Source organism: Mesoplodon bidens (assembly GCF_964165515.1).
Source record: "Mesoplodon bidens genome assembly, chromosome: 19".
NCBI classification, from domain to species: Eukaryota; Metazoa; Chordata; class Mammalia; order Artiodactyla; family Ziphiidae; genus Mesoplodon; species Mesoplodon bidens.
The window spans coordinates 7,491,681-7,513,679 of NC_138179.1; the positions used below are offsets into that span (position 1 = coordinate 7,491,681).

At 37.1% G+C, this 21,999-nt stretch overlaps 1 protein-coding gene across 11 annotated transcripts in view; it reads right to left on the reverse strand.

The window, feature by feature from the left end:
* The window catches only part of BCAS3 (BCAS3 microtubule associated cell migration factor), a 576,449-nt gene that overhangs the window by 259,759 nt on the left and 294,691 nt on the right, over positions 1 to 21,999 (reverse strand). The window contains exon 23 of one of the 11 annotated variants that reach the window (XM_081218972.1): positions 15,228 to 15,579. The exons of the other annotated variants lie outside the window; for them this stretch is intronic. Coding sequence (XP_081075098.1) covers positions 15,572 to 15,579 — 8 coding nt within the window. The 3' untranslated portion in view covers positions 15,228 to 15,571. Of the gene's footprint in view, positions 1 to 15,227; positions 15,580 to 21,999 lie in introns of those variants that run through there. 11 annotated transcript variants of the gene reach the window in all.

The following is a 21,999-nucleotide window of genomic DNA, read 5'->3' on the forward strand; positions in this document are numbered from 1 at the left end:
GAGAAAAGACAGCCTTTTCAATAGGTGGTGTGGGAAAACTGGACAGCTACATGTAAAAGAATGAAATTAGAACACTACTTAACACCATATACAAAAATAAACTCCAAATGGATTAAAGACTTATATGTAAGACCAGACACTATAAAACTTTTAGAGGAAAACATAGGAAAAACACTCTTTGACATAAACCACAGCAAGATCCTTTTTGACCCACCCCCTAGAGTAACAGAAATAAAAGCAAAAGTAAACCAATGGGACTTAATTAAATTTAAAAGCATTTGCACAGGAAAGGAAACCATCAACAGGACAAAAAGACAGCTCTCAGAATGGGAGAAAATATTTGCAAATGAAACAACAGACAGAGGATTCATCTCCAAAATATACAAACAGCTCATTGTGCTCAATATGAAAAAAACAAACAATCCAGTTAAAAAATGGGCAGAAGACCTAAATAGACATTTCACCAAGGAAGACACACAGTTGGCCAAGAGGCACATGAAAAGATGCTCAACATCACTAACTATTAGAGAAATGCAAATCAAAACTACAATGAGATATCATCTCACACCAGTCAGAATGGCCATTATCAAAAAACCTAGAAACAATAAATGCTGGGAAGGTTGTGGTGGAAAGGCAACCCTCCTACACTGTTGGTGGGAATGTAAATTGATACAACCACTATGGAAAACAGTATGGAGGTTCCTTAAAAAACTAAAAATAGAACTACCATATGACCAAGCAATCCCACTACTTGCATATACCCTGAGAAAATCATAATTCAAAAAGAGACATGCACCAAAATGTTCATTGCAGCACTATTTACAATATCCAGGACGTGGAACCAACCTAAACGTCCATCGACAGATGAACAGATAAAGAAAGTGTGGCACATATATACAATGGACTATTACTCAGCCAATAAAAGAAACAAAATTGAGTTATTTGTAGGGAGGTGGATGGACCTAGAGTCTGTCATACAGAGTGAAGTAAGCCAGAAAGAGAAAAACAAATACCGTATGCTAATGCATATATATGGAATAAAAGAAAAATGGTACTGATGAACCTAGTTGCAGAGCAGGAATAAAGAGGTAGGCGTAGAGAATGGACTTGAGGACATGGGGTGGGAGGGCGAAGCTGGGGCTAAGTGAGAGTAACACCGACATATATCCACTACTGGATGTAAAATAGTTGGCTGGTGGGAAGCAGCCGTATAGCACAGGGAGATGGGCTCTGTGCTTTGCGATGACCTAGAGGGGTGGGATAGGGAGGCTGGGAGGGAGGCTCAAGAGGGAGGGGATATGGGGACACGTGTATGCATATGGGCAATTCGCTTTGTTGTGCAACAGAAACTAACACGGTATTGTGAAGCAATTATAGTTCAATGTATTAAAAAAGAAAAAAATAAGCTCCGGAATTAGACTACCTGGCCTCCAACCCGGCATCAACCACTTCTCTTTTTCTTCAGTTATAAAATAAGAACAATAGTATAATCATTCTACATAGGGAGACTGAGGAATAAACATAATATACTAAAGAGCAAAACAAAAACACTGGGACATAGTAAAAATTACCCCTCCTCCTCCTCCTCCCCTCCTGCTTCTCCTCTTACTGAAATAAAGTAACAAGGAGAGAACTAACATTTAATGAGTCCTTGTTATGTATCCAAACAGTGGCCAGAAGATATACAAATGTTACGTCTATTAATTCTCACAACACAGTAGACAGGTATTTTCATACAATTCTTAAGGACAAAGAGGCTGGAGGTAATAGAGCTGGCTGGCTACAGAAATGGAAATCAAACCTACATTTGATCACAAAGTTCATACACTACACACCTGTCTATCCCCAAAATGCATTTATCAAAAATATATTTTAATAAATATCTGTGTAAAACATGTTCACGATAAAGAAATTCAGATGGCACTGTCAAAATGGGAAGTAGTATACTGTCCACAATTTCTCTTGAGCCATAGCTCCTTATTCTGAAAAAAAGGAAATTATAACAATACTTTTATCTCACAGGATTTCTGTGAATAAAGAAGGTAATGCATGTGAAACGCTTAGCACAGTATATTAAGTAACCAACTGTTACCAAAAACCACTATTATTCATTATATATGGAATTTAATATGCAGCACAGAAACTATACGGGCTGCATGTAACTCAAGATTTAAGTAGAGATGTTAAATATCCTATTTATTTCCCCTTACATCTAGAACTTTCCTAGAATAGTGTAGTTCAGTTTTCTTCATAAGTAAGGAAGTGTGTAATTCAAAATTATATTAATTTACATTAATTTTGATGATCACAACCTCAAAATAATTGTATCTCAGCTAAGTACATCTACTAATTTACATAGAGCTATTTTTGTGAATGTAAATGGTACTATATTCATTGAGATTTTTTAGTAATTTTTTATTCTTAAAACCATATTATTAAAATTAAACCATAATGAACCATTGTTTATTCTTGACACCATAGTATTAAAGCAAACTACAGTGAAAATTCCACCATCAATAGCAGGAACTGATAGAAGTATCATCTTAGCACCTTTCAATTTATTAGTATTTCAATCATATTAATGAAACAGAAGGCAAAATGTACTTACCACTTTGCACATGAAAATACAGAGGGATAAAATCGGTCAGTTTAAGACCCTGTAGTCCCTAAACATTAATGGACAAGAAAAGCAAAGCAAAAACATTTTTCTCTAAGGTATACTTTCATATCTGAGCTCTACTTTTTAAGTTTATTGAAAAGCCTAATATTATTATTCAGAATTTGAGCAGTGTGGTACTTCTGAATGAACTATATTAAACAAACCAGAATAACTTTAACGTGTAAAAACACAAGTCCAGTGGATGGGATCTGAACAGCTCTTAGCAAGTTTCAAAGCGACTAAAAACTCTTAAATCTTTATAGGAATAAATATTGTAGTGTGGAAATGTCCATTGGGAACCTTCACTCATATGTTATGCCATGATAGAAGATCAAGGTGTCAGGTCCATTTAGAATCAGAGGGTTTTTTTGGCTTCTTTTATGCTTTCACCCATATTTTGAAAATATAATTCACAATATTTCCAAGAGAAATATAATCACTCTGCCTTTCCCATCCCTCCCCCGCAAATACAGAATAAATTGTGAGTTTCAAACACTAGTATTCCTTTAGTTTGCATTTTCCCACAAGTAGATGGGTAAAGAAAATGTGACCTTGGGCAATCACCATTCTTCAGTGAAAGCCTTTTTCAGCTTGAGAAAACATTACCTGATTGATGGTGGCTTTCCTAGCTGAAAATAAATGTTTACTGCTTAAAGGGTAAGAGTCTGTGAGTTGCAGGGATACCTAGGTGAGTCATGAGCACAGTAGTCTTCAATCATCAAAACCTCATCAAAGAGGTTGGGCCAATGGTCTCTTAAAATAGAGGTGCCACTCAAAGAGTGGAGGTGCTGTATTTTGTGGTTTCTGTGATGTACACAGTACATGTATAAGAAGTAAGTAAGGACAGTTCCTAGGTCAGACACCTACCCTGCTCCCTGATGACTGTATGAACAAAATCAAAGTAGGCTACTGTGGCCGAGAATGGTATTCAATATCCTGGAGAAAGTAAAGGTCGTACTGATTCATACTTTGCTCTATCACCTACTAACTATGTAACAATACACAAATTATTGAACACCCTTTAATCTCAGTTTCTTTATTTGTATAAATAAATAAACAAATAATAATATCTTGTTTTTGACAGCAACCTGTCAAATTCTGGAAAATATGCCAGGTGTTAAGAAGAGCTTCATTTATGTTTTGCAAGGATAATGCACCTTCATGTTCTAAAAGGCTACAATGAAAAGAAAGTCTTCTTTTCACTTCTGTTCCCTAGCCATTCAGTTCCCCTCCTAGGAGGCAACTACTGTGCCCACTCAAATTCAAAAGTTTGGTTTCAATATTCCATGCTAAAATGCTGAATTCATTAAAATTTATTGAGTGCCTATTATGTGTCTGAACCATTCAGGGTGCTGCGGGGGAGTTCAAAGATGAGCTCACAGTTTTGAAAGGGAAATGGTTCCCAACGAACTTTAATATGAGGTGATAAACACAACAGTAAAAGTTTAAGAACAGAGGAGAAAGTAATTAACTTAATCAACGAGGTGGACTGCAAGAAAAAGTAAAATTAAGAACATGTTTCAAGGCAAATGAAAAGTTTCAGACACCACACCAATATTTTTCTAAGGTCTCTCTGGTGTAGGCCCTCTGATTCAGGAACTGGGAACCTACCACGGGGATAAAAACTCTGATTAGAGGTATTCACTATGGCTCAAAATCTCTGACACAGGAAAAGTCAGCCTGACAGGAGAATTTCAAAGGATTATTGTGGATGTTCTAAGTGTCCTCTTTAGGTAGAGAGAAGCAGAAGGGTGAAGGAGTCTTTTCTCTTCCCAATCATACAAACATTCTTTACTTGAAAACTATATAAATTCATCTAAAAAATGGATGACTAAGTGGAGAGTTCAAGTTTCAAGTTCATCTTTTGGTATTCTCTACAATCATAACACTGAGCATTTATAGCATAAATACCGTCTCTCCAGTATTCTTAGAAACCAAAGTAAAACAGGTTTAAGACTCAAGATGGCGTGTTGCATAGGACTGCCTAGAGCATAAGTACAAGCCACTGGACTGTAATGGCATTGCCAAAATGGTAGCAATTCAAAACAAAACTTTTTGGTTTAATGGAATTTAGGTCACATCCCTATATGCCAATATCCTGGGCCCATGTATAAGATGGGCTAGCTTAAAAGACAGTCCCAAATATCCACAACGCCATGTCAGGAAGCTAGCCTAGTATGACCAGAAGACAAAAGCAAGTCCATTCCTTTCAGTGGATGTTTGTCAGGCTTGACAACAGATCCCAGGAAGCAGGAATTTGCCAACTATTGCTTTATAAAGATAACCTTCAGGGCTTCCCTGGTGACGCAGTGGTTGAGAGTCCGCCTGCTGATGCAGGGGACACGGGTTCGTGCCCCAGTCCAGGAAGATCCCACATGCCGCGGAGTGGCTGGGCCCGTGAGCCATGGCCACTGAGCCTGCGCATCCGGAGCCTGTGCTCCGCAATGGGAAAGGCCACAACAGTGAGAGGCCTGCGTACCGAAGAAAAAAAAAAAAAGATAACCTTCAAACACAAATTTCCATGCCAGCCTAATAAGACTAAAGCATGACTGAGTTGAGGGCCATAATTTCTATATTTTTATTGTCCAGTTATGTAAAAGTATCAAAGGTGAGAAACATACCACTCAAACATAATGCTGCTTTTAAAAAAAATGACACGGGCTTCCCTGGTGGCTCAGTGGTTGAGAGTCCGCCTGCCGATGCAGGGGACGCGGGTTCGTGCCCCGGTCCGGGAGGATCCCACGTGCCGCGGAGTGGCTGGGCCCGTGAGCCATGGCCGCTGGGCCTGTGCGTCGGGAGCCTGCGTTCCGCAACGGGAGAGGCCACAACAGTGAGAGGCCCGCGTACCGCAAAAAAAAAAAAAAAAAAAAAAAAAAAAAGACACGAAAGATCATTTGAAACGCTCTACAAAATACTTCAACTGATTACACAGTTTACCAAGGACCCAAACAAAGGAATAGTGACCATAAACATTATAGCAACCTAATAACAACCTTAATAATGGACTCTAGGTCAAGATTACATTTTCTAGGTTTAAGTGAGATAATGTATACACAAAGATGTAACATTATTAAATTTAAAACATTTTGTGGTATATTTAAAGACTTCGGGACTTCCCTAGTGGTGCAGTGGTTAAGAATCTGCCTGCCAATGCAGGAGACACGGGTTCAATCCCTGGTCCGGGAAGATCCCACATGCCAAAGAGCAACTAAGCCCGTGCACCATGACTACTGAGCCTGCACTCTAGAGCCTGTGAGCCACAGCTACTGAGCCCATGTGCCACAACTACTGAAGCCCGTGTGCCTAGAGCCCGTGCTCTGCAACAAGAGAAGCCACTGCAATGAGAAGCCCCCTCTTGCTGCAACTAGAAAAAGCCCGCGCACAGCAACGAAGACCCAATGCAGCTAAAAATAAATAAATTAATTTTTTTTTAAAAGAAGAAGTTTTATCAGAAATCAACAATGTGACAAATACTGATTATCTGCTCCGTGGCAGGCACCAATACCAGGCATGTGGAAATACAAAGACAGCCCTTGTTTTCAAATAGCCCTCTATTACAAGGCATTACTTTTCCCCTCTTTTTCAGGGAATCCTACGCATAAGGTAATCTAATAATAATGCCAGCCAGAGATATCTTAAGCCAAGCAGTGACAGAGCAATCAGGACCCACACTGACTGTTCAGTGCTTTTATAACTCCACTTCTACTATTTTCTCATGGCAACTTAATCTCGATCACAACATACTTAAACACAGTGGAACGTATAGTAGCTTAAGATTTGCTCCCAGTGTCACAGCCTTCTACTCACTCCCACCCATGGATCATGGATGCCATAACATCTGCTTACCCAATTTCTTTTTTCAGCATACACTTAGCTGCAGGGAAAGATCAAACTCAAAAGTGTTATTATTTAAGCTGCACTTCAAATCCAAGTACTTGTTTTGTTTTTTAATAAACTTATTTATTTATTTACTTATTTTTGGCTGTGTTGGGTCTTCGTTGCTGCGCGCGGGCTTTCTTTAGTTGCGGCGAGCAGGGGCTACTCTCCGTTGCGGTGCGCAGGTTTCTCATTGTGGTGGCTTCTCTTGTTGTGGAGCACGGGCTTTAGGCGCACAGGCTTCAGTAGTTGTGGCACGCAGCTCAGTAGCTGTGGCACACGGGCTTAGGTGCTCACAGCGTGTGGGATCTTCCCGGACCAGGGCTCGAACCGGTGTCCCCTGCATTAGAAATTCTCAACCACTGCGCCACCAGGGAAGTCCCTCAAATCCAAGTATTTAAATCAATGAAAAGAATTCTACTTTGGAATTTGAAAAATTGCCGTCACAAGCTGCAAACACTGAAGACACGACTTTCGCATCAGAGGTAAAATTTAAACTTCAGCACCCAAAATCCTAAAGATACAATGTTCTAATCCTTTAAGAATACCCTGATCTGTGATTATTATGATAGCCTCTTAAATACTAGGAAGTAGAAAGAGAGGGACAAAGCCTCTATTTTTCTTCACTTCATTCACAACTTAGTCCCAAAGTTCTGAATATAAGCATTTTCTTTAACAATAAGCCACCTTTACAACACACAGATAATTACAGGTTCAGGTCAAGAACTCTAGACCATATTGATTACATCTCTATGCAATAAGGACCCTCCAGCACTGTTTGTATCCACTCTAACAGGGACAGCTTTTAAGTATCTGTGACACTAAGAATTTTCAGTCCTATCAATGCCAGAAATGGAAAGCCAATGACCAGTCAGGCCTGTCAGTCGTTGCCTGAAGCAATAAGGACAAGCTGGGAATTCATCACGCTGGAACTTCATCTGCCAGCTGCATTCACACATTTTCACCACCTGAATGGTTGATTCTCTTCAACTCCCACATGGCTCATTTCAGCGTACAGTGTTTTGAAATCAATATTTGATCAGGCAGGGTAAAAAGAGGTCTGGACTTATCTGAGGTGTCACCATAATGCACTTTAAGTATTTCTAAGTATCAGGAACTAGGTGTCTCAAAGCCCACTCTTTACATATTTCTGAAATGGACCTGTGATCCTGATTAAATGAGATAAGCCATGTGAAAACACCTACCACAATGTTGGGCACAAGGCTGTTTATAAGTAAATACTGGTTCCCCATTTCTTTTATTTCTGTCTAATGGCAAATATCCTGAAGATTCCTCACAGAGCACTGGGAGACAGGGATCTCATACTGTCAAAGAAACTTAAAATCACCCTAATTTTGTCAAAACTTTAGATCCTCACCCAAATATGAACCTAAGAAATAAAGAAACATGATAGGTTTATTAAAATTGCTTCATGATTTTTGGACTTCAAGATTTTGGCTCTGATATGCTAAGGTATGGTTTTCTTTATATTTATCCTACTTGGGGCATGCTAAGCTTCTTGAAATTTGACTTGATGTCTTTAATTTTAGAAAATTCTCAGCCCTTCATTTATTTCTTTTGCCTTATCCTCTCCTTCTTTACACCCATGTGTAACAACTGAACATATGTTAGACAGTTAAATATGACCCCACACACTTCTCACACTGAGTTCTGTTGCATTTCATTATTTTCTTCTTTCTCTACTTCAGTTTTGATAAGTTCTGACTTGTTTTTGAGTTTCTAATTCTTTCTTCCTATGCATCCAGTCAGCTGTTACGCCCATTCAATAAATTATTTATTTAATAAATTATATTTTTCAGTTTTAGAATGTCAGATTGGTTCTTTTATGGATTTTGTCCATCTTTTTGCCATTCCAATGAAGGAATGACGTAAGAATGTAGGAGTTCCAAGATAGGAATAATACAATAGAGGAATGTAGGTTTTCATTTGTAAAAAAAACACCCAAAACAACTACATCTAACATTATATTTAATAGTGAAATATTAAACACTTCTCTCTAGGATTAAGAAGACAAGAATGTTCAATATCATCATCTCTACTCAACATTGTACTAGAGATCTAAGCAAGTACAATAAGGGAGGAAAAGAAATAAAAGGTATAAAGACTGGAAAGAAATAAAACCATCTTTATTTGCAGATGACATGACTGCATAGCAGAAAACCCAAATGAATCTATTAGAATTAATACATGAACTTATAAAGAATTCTGGATACAATTTAAACATACCAAAAAAAAATCATTGTATTCTATATACTATGGGAAAATCCTGCAAAATAAAACATGCTATTTATAATAGCATCAAAACATCAAATAATTGAAATGAATTTTACAAAATATGTATGACTTTTACATTAAAAGTTAACAAATATTAGGAGAAATTAAAGAAGGCCTAAATAACTGGATAGCTAAAGAAGATTCATGTACTGAAAGATTCAATATTGTTACGATGTCAAATCTCCCAAATTTGATCCACAGATTCAATGAAATGTGAATCAAATCTCATCTAAATTTCTGTAGAGATGAATATATATTTAATATGCGTGTGTGGGGTGTATATATATACATATATATATGTGTCTATATATATATATATATATATATATATATATACATATATATAAAATCTGTCTCTCTCTCAATAGTTTTCAAACATTTTTGGGAATCAAGACCCCTTTGTGCTCTTAAAGACTGAGGACTCCAAAGAGCTTTGGTTTATGTGATTATATCTATCAATATTGAAAATACTTATGTATTAACTCATTAAAAAACAACAAGAATCACTTTATGTATTAAACTAAGTGACATTTTAATTTTGAGCCATTACAAATAATGACATTCTCTCTTTCTTTCTTTGATGGTATATTGCATAAATTTTTATCAAAGTATAGATGATTTACAATATTATACTAGTTTCGGGTATACACATAGTGATTCAATATTTTTATACTCCATTTAAATTTATTACAAAATAATGACTATATACTTGTTGCTTATTTTATACATAGTAGTTTGTGCCTCTTAATCCCCTACCTACCTCTATCTTGCCCCTTCCTCTTTCCCTCTCCCCACTGGTAACCAGTAGTTTGATCTCTATATCTGTTAGTCTGTTTTTGTTTTGTTATATACATTCGCCTTATTTTTTTGATTCCACATATAAGTGATAACATGGAGTATTTGTCTTTCTCTGTCTGACTTACTTCACTAAGCATAATACTCTCCAAGTTCATCTGCATTGTTGCAAATGGCAGAATATCATTCTTTATTATGGCTCAGTCATATTCCATTGTACATATATACCACATCTTCTTTATCCATTCATCTGTTGATGGGCACTTAGGTTGCTTCTATATCTTGACTATTGTGCATAATGCTACTATGAACATTAGGGTTCATATATCTTTTTGAATTAGTGCTTTTATTTCTTCAGATATATACCCAGGAGTGAAATTGCTGGATCATATGGAAGTTCTATTTTCAGTTTTCTGAGGAATATCAATACTGTTTCCCATAGTAGCTGCACCAAATTACAATCCCACCAACAGTGTACTAGGGTGCCCTGTTCTCCAACATTTGTTATTTGTAGACTTTTCGATGATAGCCTTTCTGACAGGTGTGAGGTGATATCTCATTGTGGTTTTGATTTGCATTTCTCCTTTGATTAGCAATGCTGAGCTTCTTTTCATTTGGTTTTTGGCCATCTGTATGTCTTCTTTGGAAAAATGTCTATTCAGGTCTTCTGTCCATTTTTTAATTTTTTTTTTTTGGATGAGCTATGTATATATGTTGGATATTGACTCCTATGGTCATATCATTGGTTAAGTTTATTTTATTCTTTTTAATCCAATTCTAAATTAACTGTTTCCTTAATTTCTCTGATAGTTCATTATTAGTGTATAGCTAAGCAACATACTTCTGTATATTAATCTTGTATCCTGCAACCTTGCTGAATTCATTTATTAGCTCTAATAGTTTTTTGGTGGAGACTTTAGTATTTTCCATACATAATATCATGTAATCTGCAAATAGTGACAGTTTTATTTCTTCCCTTCCAATTTGAATGCCATTTATTTCTTTTTCTTGTCTAATTTCTGCAGCTAGGACTTCCAATACTATGTTAAATAGAAGTAATGAGTGGGGATTCTTGTCTTGTTCCTGATGTTAGAGGGAAAGCTTTCAGCTTTTCACAGTTGAGTATAATGTTAGCTGTGGGTCTGTCATAAATGGTCTTTATTATGTTGATATGCTCCGCTGTACCCACTTTCATGAGAGTTTTTATCATAAATGGACATTGGATTTTGTCATGTGCTTTTTTCTGCATCTATTGAGATGATCATATGATTTTCATCCTTCCTTTTGTTAATATGGTGTATCACATTGATTGAGTTGCAGATACTGAGCCATTCTTGCATCCCTGGAATAAATGTCAGTTGATCATGGTGTATGATCCTTTTTATATACTGCTGAATTTAATTTGCTAATAGTTTTTTTGAGAATTTTTTGCATCTATATTCATCAGAGATACTGGCCTATATTTTTCTTTTTTTGTAGTGTCTTTGTCTGGTTTTGGTATCACGGTAATGATGGCCCTATAGAATGAGTTTGGGGGTGTTCCATCCTCTTCAGTTTTTTAGACTAGCTTGAGGATATGTTATAGCCCTTATATGTTTGGGAGACTTTCCCTGGGAAGCTGTCCATTCCTGGACTTTTGTCTGCTAGGACTTCTTTAAAAATACAAATTCAATTTCACTACTAGTGATTGGTCTGGTTCAGTTGATTTCTTCCTGATTCAGTTTTGGAAGGTTATATGTTTCTAGAAATTTTTCCATTTCTCCTAGGTTGTCCAATTCGCTGGAATAGAACTGTTCATAGTATTCTCTTATGATTTTTTGTATCTCTGTGGCACTGGCTGTTTAAATAGTATTTTTATTAAAAATAATTTCCAAACTAATACTGAGAAGAGTGACATTTTTACTTTTTTGGAGAGAAATCTTTATCATAGATAACAGGTGGATTCTCCTATCAGCTTATGTATTTGATCTGTTGTGATATGTTGTTTTGGTTGAAGTATGTGAAGACAAGTTGGCCTCACTGAGAAATGTGATTGGAAAAGGATGTAGCATATTCATATTCTGAGCTTTTTCAGATTCTGGGGACATTCGTCTTTGATGTTACACTTAACAAATTAGTTACAATGATATCTGAAGCCATACCAACTAACTTTTGTACTCTGTCATATTAAAATCCTTTGTCCTATCTTGCACTTGGAATGAGTCCATTACCCAGACATAATTTTATCATATCATAAGACTGGTCATTTGGAAAATATTTCAGATCTTCCAAATGTTGATTTATTTTATGATATAAAATATCACACTAGTCAATATCACCACCTATCTCATCAGAAATGTGTTTAAGTATTGGGAACCTGCTAAGCAGACTGGTGGATACATGGTTTCCAAATTTCCAATCTTCAGTTGAAGACTAGAATTTCTATCATTGGTAGTAAATACTGTAAGTTGTCTCCTTTGAAATGACAGGCTTACTTTATTTTTGAGAAAATTTCTGCCAAATACCAATGTCTGAATAAACATAGTTTGTCAGCTGTTCATTCAAGTAAAATTGCATTCCATGAAAACTGTTGCTAGTTCAGTGCACAACAAACACACAAGTGCATTTCCTCAAGACAACACTGTGCATTAATTCGACTGTGATATACAGAACATTAAAAAGAAGTACACAAGCATGAAAATTTAATAAAATGTATTAGATTTTAAAATTTAGTAAAATTAATAATGTTTAGTATATCAAAGACAGCCTTAAGTAATTATATCTTTTTTTTTTTTTTTTTTTTAAACTGTGAGTGGGTTGCATTGGCTACAAGCATAGTTTGGTGCCACTGCTTTTTACTATGCTAAGATGCCATCAGTTTTATCTACCATTGCTTCAGCACAATCTATACTAAATGTCAAGACAGTATAAAAAAGACAAATAATGACTTCATGTTTATAAAAATAGTTTTCACGCACTGACCCCTTGGAAGTGTACTGGGGACTTCCAGATGTCCGTGGACCATACCATCCACTGGTATGTGTGTACATATGCATGTGTGTGGAAATGCAAAGATATATTGATACATGAATTTATATTCTATATTCTAGAATAGCCAAGATATACTTGAAAAAAAAAGTAGAGACATTAATCTGTTACATTTCAAAACTTACTAAACAGCTACAGTTTTTAAGATAGTACGATAGTGGTATAAAGACATATATATATATACACATATATATATATATATACATATATATATATATACACACACACACACATATGTGGAAGAAAATAGAGAATCCAGGAAAAATATGATTTTTTAAAAAGGCATCATCGGGAATTCCCTGGTGGTGCAATGGTTAAGAATCCGCTTGCCAATTAAGGGAACACAAGTTCGAGCCCTGGTCCAGGAAGATCCCACATGCCGCTGAGCAACTAAGCCCGTGCACCACAACTACTAATCCTGTGCTCTACAGTCTGTGAACCACAACTACTGAACCGGTGTGCCACAACTACTGAAGCCCACACGCCCTAGAGCCCATGCTCTGCAACAGGAGAGGCCACTTCAATGAGAAGTCCACGCACCACAGCGAAGAGTAGCACCCGCTCATCGGAACTAGAGAAAGCCGACACAGCAACGAAGACCCAACACAGCCAAAAATAAATTAAAAAAAAAGAAAAGCCATCATCGAAAGGCATATATTTTCAATGAACAGTGCAGGAACAACGAGACATTTGTATGGAAGAAACTGAACCTTGATACTTACCTCATATTGTAATAAAAAATAATTTGAAATCGGATAATAGACCTAAATGCAAAGGCCAAAACCATACAATTACTAGAGAAAAGCATCAGAAAACATAAAAGGAAAAACAATGGAAAGTTTGGGTTTCTGCTTGTCAAAAAACATCAATAAGAAAGTGAAAAGGGGGCTTCCCTGGTGGCGCAGTGGTTGGGAGTCCGCCTGCCGATGCAGGGGACACGGGTTCGTGCCCCGGTCCGGAAAGATCCCACATACCGCGGAGCGGCTGGGCCCGTGAGCCATGGCCGCTGAGCCTGCGCGTCCGGAGCCTGTGCTCCGCAACGGGAGAGGCCACAACAGTGAGAGGCCCACGTACCACAAAAGGAAAAAAAAAAAAAAAGAGAAAAGGCAATGAACTGAAAGAACATATTGGCAAAATATCCAATGAAAGACCTTACCCAGAATAGTTAAAGAACCCTTGAAATTCAATAAGGACAGTAGACCCAACAAAAACTGGTGAAAGACTTCACAAATACATTGCAAAAGAAGATACCCAAATCGCCAGTAAGTATATTCAAGGTGCACAATATCAGTATTCATCAGAGAAAAGCAAATTAAAACCACAGTTTACACTCACTAGAACGGCACCTACATTGCTGTTCAGAATGAAAAAATGGTATAGTCATTTAGGGATACTTTCTTGGCAGATCCTAATAAAGCTAAACACATGCCTACCTTGTGAGCCAGCACTTCCAATCCTAGGTATAAGCCCCAAAGATATGAACGTATATGTCCAAAAAAAAAGAGACTTATACAGAAAAGTTTATAGAAGCTTTATTAATAATATGCCAAAAGCTAAAAACAATGGGGTAATGGATATCTAAACTGTGTTACATTCAAACTACACTGCAATGTAGAAAAAATGAACTAGTGACACATATAATACCTGGATGAATCTCGAAAACATTAAGTTGAGTAAAAGAAGCCAGACACAAAAGAGTATGTACAGAATGATTCCATGTACACGAAGTTCAATATAGACAAAGCTAATTTATGATAAAAGTCACAGTCTAGGCCAAAGGTAGTCTTGACTGGAAGAGAAATAAAGGAACTTTCTGGCGCGATGGAAATATTCTAACTTGATCTGCCTGGTGATTACATGGGCATAAAAATTGATCAAGCTGTATGATTAAGATATGTGCATTTTTGCTATAGGTAAACTGTACCCTAATTTAAAAAAATTCTTCAAAGGTGATCTGAAGTACGGATGTATCCATTTTTCAAGCTGGAAGGGACTTTGCCAATAACCTACTTCAATTCTTTTCTTCATTTTATAGAAGCAAGCCTTGGGTTTTGAAGTAAATTCTTAAAGAGGTAGTTCCAAGCAGAGCTGAGACTAGAACCAAAGATTCGTAAGTGACTAGCCACTATTCCTTCCACTGCACCAAGCTTCGAAAACAAAACTGTTCCCGGGAACAATTATTTCCACTTTGATTATTTGCTTTAGTTTTTCTCTGACAGTTTTCAACAATATCCAGGGGAATATCAAGAGCTCTGGTTCCGACTAGTTGTCCGGGTGAGGTCCCAGGCTGCTTTTTAATTGCTCAGTGGGCTTTCATATTCAATGGAGAGAGGCTCTTTTGTTTGTTTCTAAGTTTATAGATGGCACCTATAAGCATAAGCCTCAGGCTCTTGGACACAATTTAAAATAGTGTGGCACTAACAGTTTGACACTAATGTCACTAAGACAGATGGAATTCCCGGTTCAGACTTAAACAAATTCTAATACTGCCCCCAATATTGTCCCTCTGCCACCACAGTCTCAGGCAACAGACTACATAAACAGTCCAGCCTTGTATTAAAGATGTAGTAATAAAGGTACAAAAAAGAAATGTTGGGTTTTTTTGGCCCAAAAGTCCCACGTAAATATGTGGTAACCTGGTATATCAACAGTAGGGAGAATTCCATCAATTCCTTCTCAAATGCTTAGGAAAGACTTAAAGTCATGTCAAGGACTTGGTGCTTGCTACAGAGAAAGCAAAGGCGAGGTTTCAGATGACACAAAGATTTATTCAAAGAAGTAATGTGTCATCAGAAAAAACCTTCCCAGCAGCTTCTTCTACTTCTGTTTACAGTTTCTTCATTTTCAAGTGGGGCAATGATTTTTTCCTTAATTGCGCTGAGCTAAAATTTTCCACATTGTTAAGGTGAATTTCATCTTCTAACATCCTATAAATATTAGAAAGAAGAATGAGAGGAATATTTAAATCAGAAGGAGAGAGATGTCACTGAGCACTTTTCTGATGAGAAATCTAGGTCTTTTCCCTATATTCTTAATCTCTAAAATTTAGTTTTGCTTCTCTACAGGCAGTAGATGTTCATTAGATTAGAGCGGGAATAATGCACAGACCTCCTCATTTCTAATTAAAAAGCCAATCTTAATATCTTAGTTTGAATATTTACTGTTTAAAGTATAAATAGTGTCAAAGTAAAAGTACTGACCTCTTTCTTCCCCTCTGAGGGACTCTGTTCACAGGTCAGGACTAAGCCTTCTTTTAATTTCACCCTCATCCATAATCCTCTTACTGATCCCACATAGGCTTTGAATACCCAAGGTACAAGTATGCCTGGAGTTTTCGTCACCTTATAATCACAAAGAATATCTGGAACTCTATTAAATGAAAACCATATTGTTTATTCAAAGAAATATCTCAACATTTCAAAAGAACTTTATATCCTTTATATCTGGGAATTATTTTAGGAAATAATTTGAACACATTCCTGCCAAAAGAGGTGAAACAAATTTTTACATAGGGAAACTTAAATTCTTTTTACAGATGCAGAGAAGAATGGATAGGTAGGAAACATGACTTGTTGAAGGTTTCAGCAAAAGTTCAAGACCATGATTATAACATCATGGCTTCTGTCACTCAGTTCTAGTTTTAAAATCATGGAGCTGGATTAATCTCCCAAATATATAAGCAGCTCAATACCAAAAAAACCAAACAACCCAATTCCAAAATGGTCAAAAGACCTAAATAGACATTTCTCCAAAGAAGATATAGATTGCCAACAAACACATGAAAGGATGCTCAACATCACTAATCATTAGAGAAATTCAAATCAAAACTACAGTGAGATATCACCTCACACTGGTCAGAATGGCCATCATCAAAAAGTCTACAAATAATAAATGCTGAAGAGGGTGTGGAGACAAGGGAACCCTCTTGCATTGTTGGTGGGAATGTAAATTGGTACAGCCACTATGGAGAACAGTATGGAGGTTCCTTAAAAAACTACAAATAGAACTACCATACGACCCAGCAATCCCACTACTGGGCATATACCCTGAGAAAACCATAATTCAAAAAGAGTCATGTACCACAATGTTCACTGCAGCGCTATTTACAATAGCCAGGACATGGAAGCAACCTAAGTGTCCATCGACAGATGAATGGATAAAGAAGATGTGGCACATATATACAATGGAGTATTACTCAGCCATAAAAAGAAACGAAATTGAGTCACTTGTAGTGAGGTGGATGGACCTAGAGTCTGGCATACAGAGTGAAGTCAGAAAGAGAAAAACAAATACCGTATGCTAATGCATATATATGGAATCTAAAAAAAAAAAAAAAGGGTTCTGAAGAACCTAGGGGCAGGACAGGAATAAAGACGCAGACATAGAGAATGGACTTGAGGACATGGGGAGGGGAAGGGTAAGCTGGGACAAAGTGAGAGAGTGGCATGGACATATATACACTACCAAATGTGAAACAGATAGCTAGTGGGAAGCAGCTGCATAGCACAGGGCAATCAGCTCGGTGCTTTGTGACCACCTAGAGGGATGGGATAGGGAGTGTAGGAGGGAAACGCAAGAGACAAGGGATATGGGGATATATGTATACATATAGCTGATTCACTTTGTTACACAGCAGAAACTAACACACCATTGTAAAGCAGGTGTACTCCAATAATGATGTTAAAAAAAAAAAAAAAGTCATGGAGCTAAGTGGCCTCACCATGGTAGACCAAATGGTGTTTCTTATAAATCTCTTGCTTCTTACCACCAGCAGCTCTTGTGCCTCTGATGGCTTTAAGATGCAATAACTAAGTTTGTCTGCCTCAGACTGAAATGGCAACTGTAGATACAGTGAAATACAGTCCTTAGGAATATGCTTCCCCCAGCGCATCAGAAAAATCTCTGTAAGATAAAAGCATGCCTGTATCAGAATGTCCCTCCAGCAGAAATTTGACTCCTCAAATAATATCCTTGTTGCCTACCCAACCATACTCTTCTAATGAGTATTATTTGTACTTTTAAGGGTCTGATGCACCAAATGCCAAATACACAAAGTAGGCACAGTTGATCATTCTAAAATCAATCAAATCAAACCAGTTTCCATTTTCTTCAAGCAAACAAATTATTTCACTTTCCAGAAGAATTGGGTGCTGGAAGCGTGAATTAATTAATTCCTTAGAAATCATTTAGATGACTGCAATTGTACAACAAAAATAACATTTCTCTTGAGTCAAGAACAACAACAAATACCAGGTCTGCAATTTTGTCCCTACTTAGTGGAACGCTTGATGTAGCACCAATACCTTATGTACCAAAAAGCCTGCTCTAAAGAATAAGAACTCATTTTACTTATCTGTCCCGATTTTCCCTCTCCTACTGTCATCTGCCTCAGGAATGTACATCAATGCTGCTCTTACCACTCCTAATAACATTTTCTCTATAAAATGTTTACGTTAGTAAAGTTTGACAAAGATGTCTGCTCTTCATACAAGTCAGGCATAAGTTTGTCTTTAAATCTCAGTCGCTTTGAGTTCTTTCTTGGTAAACACCAATTTCCATAGTAAAACTACAAATGAGGACAAACAAACTTAGGATGAACCAGATCTTTCTAGGCTCTTTGTGTGGATGACTCAAAAGCAATTAGAGTTGTTGTTAAGTTATCCAACAAGTACAGCCTGCAAGGCCTGGAACAAGTACTTCAGTCACCAATGTGGGAAACAAGTTTGAACAGGACATTGGCAGTATTTTTTTTTCTCTTCAGGTCCTACACTTTTATCAGAAGACGGACACATGTTATAAAGGACAAACAAAGGGAAGAAATTCTTAGTTGCCTAACCAGGAATGTTAGGAAAAACAGGAATGTAGAGAGGAAAAAAAAAAAAGTAAGTAATCCGTGCAGTGCTTTGTCCAGACATACCGTCTATGATTCCGACACCGATGTCCATCAGTTGGACCGGAAAAATGGAGCAGTTCATTCAAATCCCATTTGTTCTGGGTAGCCCGTGTGTATGGATAAATCCTATGAAGTCCGTTTCCAGAACGGTCTTCTCCTCAGTCAAGAAGGGAACCTCATACCATTATCTAAACTGAGCATCTGAGGTAGGACAGTATCTTTTGAAACTCCAGAGATCAGATGAAACATGTCACGGGAAGCAACATGTACGTATAAAGCAGTATAGATCTGCTGAGTCTAAAATACACATATATAGAGCGAGACAGCAAGAAGCTGGTTCAGAGATATCTAAAGGCATGGAATTTACACTGTGCCTACGTTCTCAAAGTTACTACGTGAAAAGCATGTAGTTTAGGTAATATATTTCCATGTGAAGGAGTGAAGCACAAACATATTAGATGATCAAGAAATCAAAAAAAAAAGAAATTCGCTAGCAAGAGTGGCACAGTGCCCTGCAGATCTCTTTCAGTCTCAGCAGAATAACACTGCAAGATACACATACACGTAAAACAGAACATAGAGAGCCAAGGTGTAAGTCATGTCTCTTCACTTTGAAACGTGCCGCGGCCATCAGAAGATGTGATACAGTCACATTAACCTTTCAAATACTCTCTTGCCTTTGAAAAGCAGTGAGATGGGAACTAATGACACTACCCCGGGCTTAGGCAGACAGAGCAAGAGCTGCCGTGAAGATGAAGGCAACCAGGATAAGGGTTACCTTTCACAGCTGAAAGGGATTGTGAACACATGAAAGTCTTCTCCCAGAAAGGTGATGTTAAAAGAGAGATTCAGGAGTAGTTCAGATAACTTAATTGATGGCGGACGCATGTCAGGCTGTCAAAGGAAGATCTTCAGTGTAACATTTTGAGACAACACTTACTGGAATGCTTAAATGATTGAGCTGCTACAGGGTGACATTTTTCTCATATTTTTTTACACTTTTACTGGTAATGGAGGAAAAAATACGCCATAGGAACAATTAAAAAGACGATATGTTTAGTTGTATAAACTGCTTGACGGTAAGACAAAGCAATGAACCCTGATAAGAGGAGATGCCACACTGGTCATATCCCTCTAAGCAAAGGCAACCAAAACTCCAGATTAGCATCTTCATAATATGCAGCTGCCTCCAATGCATGGGTCATAATCAGAGACGCACTTCCTGGTTCAGGAGCAATTATAAAAATATGTTATACTCTTTTTAGTAGAAGAATCTGAAACGGAATTTCCCCATAAACTTCCTTTCATAAAGAACCCAAATCAGAGTGTAGATTAGCAGATGCAAACTATTATATACAGAATGGATAAACAACAAAGTCCTACTGTATACCACAGGGAACCATATTCAATATCCTGTGATAAACCACAATGGAAAAGAATATGAAAAAGAATGTATATATGTATGACTGAATCACTTTGCTGTACAGCAGAAATTAACACAACATTGTAAATCAACTATACTTCAATAAAATAAATTTCAAAAAAAGAACCCAAATCATCTAACCTCTATCTTGTTATCTCTATCTTTTCTCAATAGAAAGTAAGACTGTTAAAAAAGTGGTCCCACTAGATAGACGTAGGTAAAGTTCCCCCAACAAAACATCATTCACCCACTTAAAAAACATGTTCAACAAAAGGGATGCAAACCATTTGACAGGTAGAGGATAATTCATAGACGTCTAATCCCTCATTTATGGGGTTTCTTTAGCTCAGCTAGAGAACGTAGCACACACATTTCATTGCTCTGGCTGTCATTCTGAAAGGAGCTATAGTTTTCTGGAATGAAAAGAGGCTGAGAAAAATAATACAGCTTGGTCACCAAGAAGTGCCTCTCTACTCCGAAGATCAGTAATGTCAGGCAGAGGCTCAGAGTTGGAGAACAATATCCTGGAACCTCCTACATGTTTTTCTGATGGAAATCTAAGTAAATCAAAGGCAAAGACTGAATCCCCTGCTCAAACATCACCTTAAAAACTCTTCTTGCAACAGAGTAAAACAAAACTATGGTTGCAATAGTTCACTGAAGTTCATTTCTGTGGCATGAGAGAACTTTACAAAGAGCTAAACTTGAGATAATGATACGTGATAAATACAAGTCTTAACCCAGAATTGTGCACTGAATATGGCACATTTAATAACACACACGGGAACTGCTTTAGTGACATGTGTTTCACTTGACCAATAGCTAGTTACCTGATGCTAAAACATTAATAATATGGCAGCTTAATAACGTTAAAAAAAAAAAAAAAACCCCAAACCAACAGAGCCTACTACTGAGATCTTGAATAAAATACTTCAGGTTAAAATACATCATTTCCAGGATTCACAATTGTAAATGATAATTTCATATGAGCAGGATCTTTTAGCACTGACAGACTGAAATTATCACAAACGATGTATTGTTTAAGTCACCTATTTCAATATCTCATCCAGTGCAAGGCTAGGGACCTTAGACATTTCTGTGCTTGCTTCCAGGGGACTACCCTGGTTGCCAAGTTAAAGCAGATGAACAAGTATGAGTTCTCCAAAGTAAGAGTTTACATTAAGAATGAAAGCACAGCCCTGGAAGTGGATAGCTCAATCAGACACGAGGTACAATCCACTGACAAACAGTTCAGAAAGCCAAGAAAACGTACGAAACCCATGAGCTTTCGAACTTCGAAACACATCCAGAGACAGAATCAGAAACAGAAGCTTTGGTCTTTTAAAAGAGACCTTCACAAATCAGGTTTGTGTTTGTTTCCTTTTTCTTTCACATCTTAAGCCTCAATCAAGTCAGCTGTCTCTAGGGATTTTGAAATTGCTATAGATTAAAATCCTCTCTGACTCAACTGTTTGACTAATGCCGAGTATTTAATAATTCTACTTGTAAGAGACTTTTTTTGATGAAACCCTGCCGTATACTATCTTCAGATGCACCACAGCTGCACCATATATAAAGCACCACTGTCCTTATTTTCTTTACGACTGCATTTAGAGATGAGAAAATGTATTATTATGAACAGTTCTATTATTTGGCAGACCTGGCAGAAAATAGTTTTACAATACTAATGTAGCAACTATCACCTATAGAGACAAAGACCTACTTCCAGGTACTGATGACACATATTCATGGCTTGCTTCCAAGGATAGGAAGTTAATCATTGTGATAGATAGAGTTAAGTTAATGAATTTCTAAACTTTATGCTTTCAATAATAAAACCATTTAAGCTATAGCATTTGGACTCTTTACTTCCACAGATCAGGCACTTTGATACTCAACAGGTTGCGTAAATTGAATCCATATATTGTATTTACGTTCTCTGTCAAGGTTGCTTCTCCACATTTGAGAGATCAAAGGCAAAACAGTCATCAACCCTGTAGCCTTCAATACTGTGTTCATGACATTTAATCA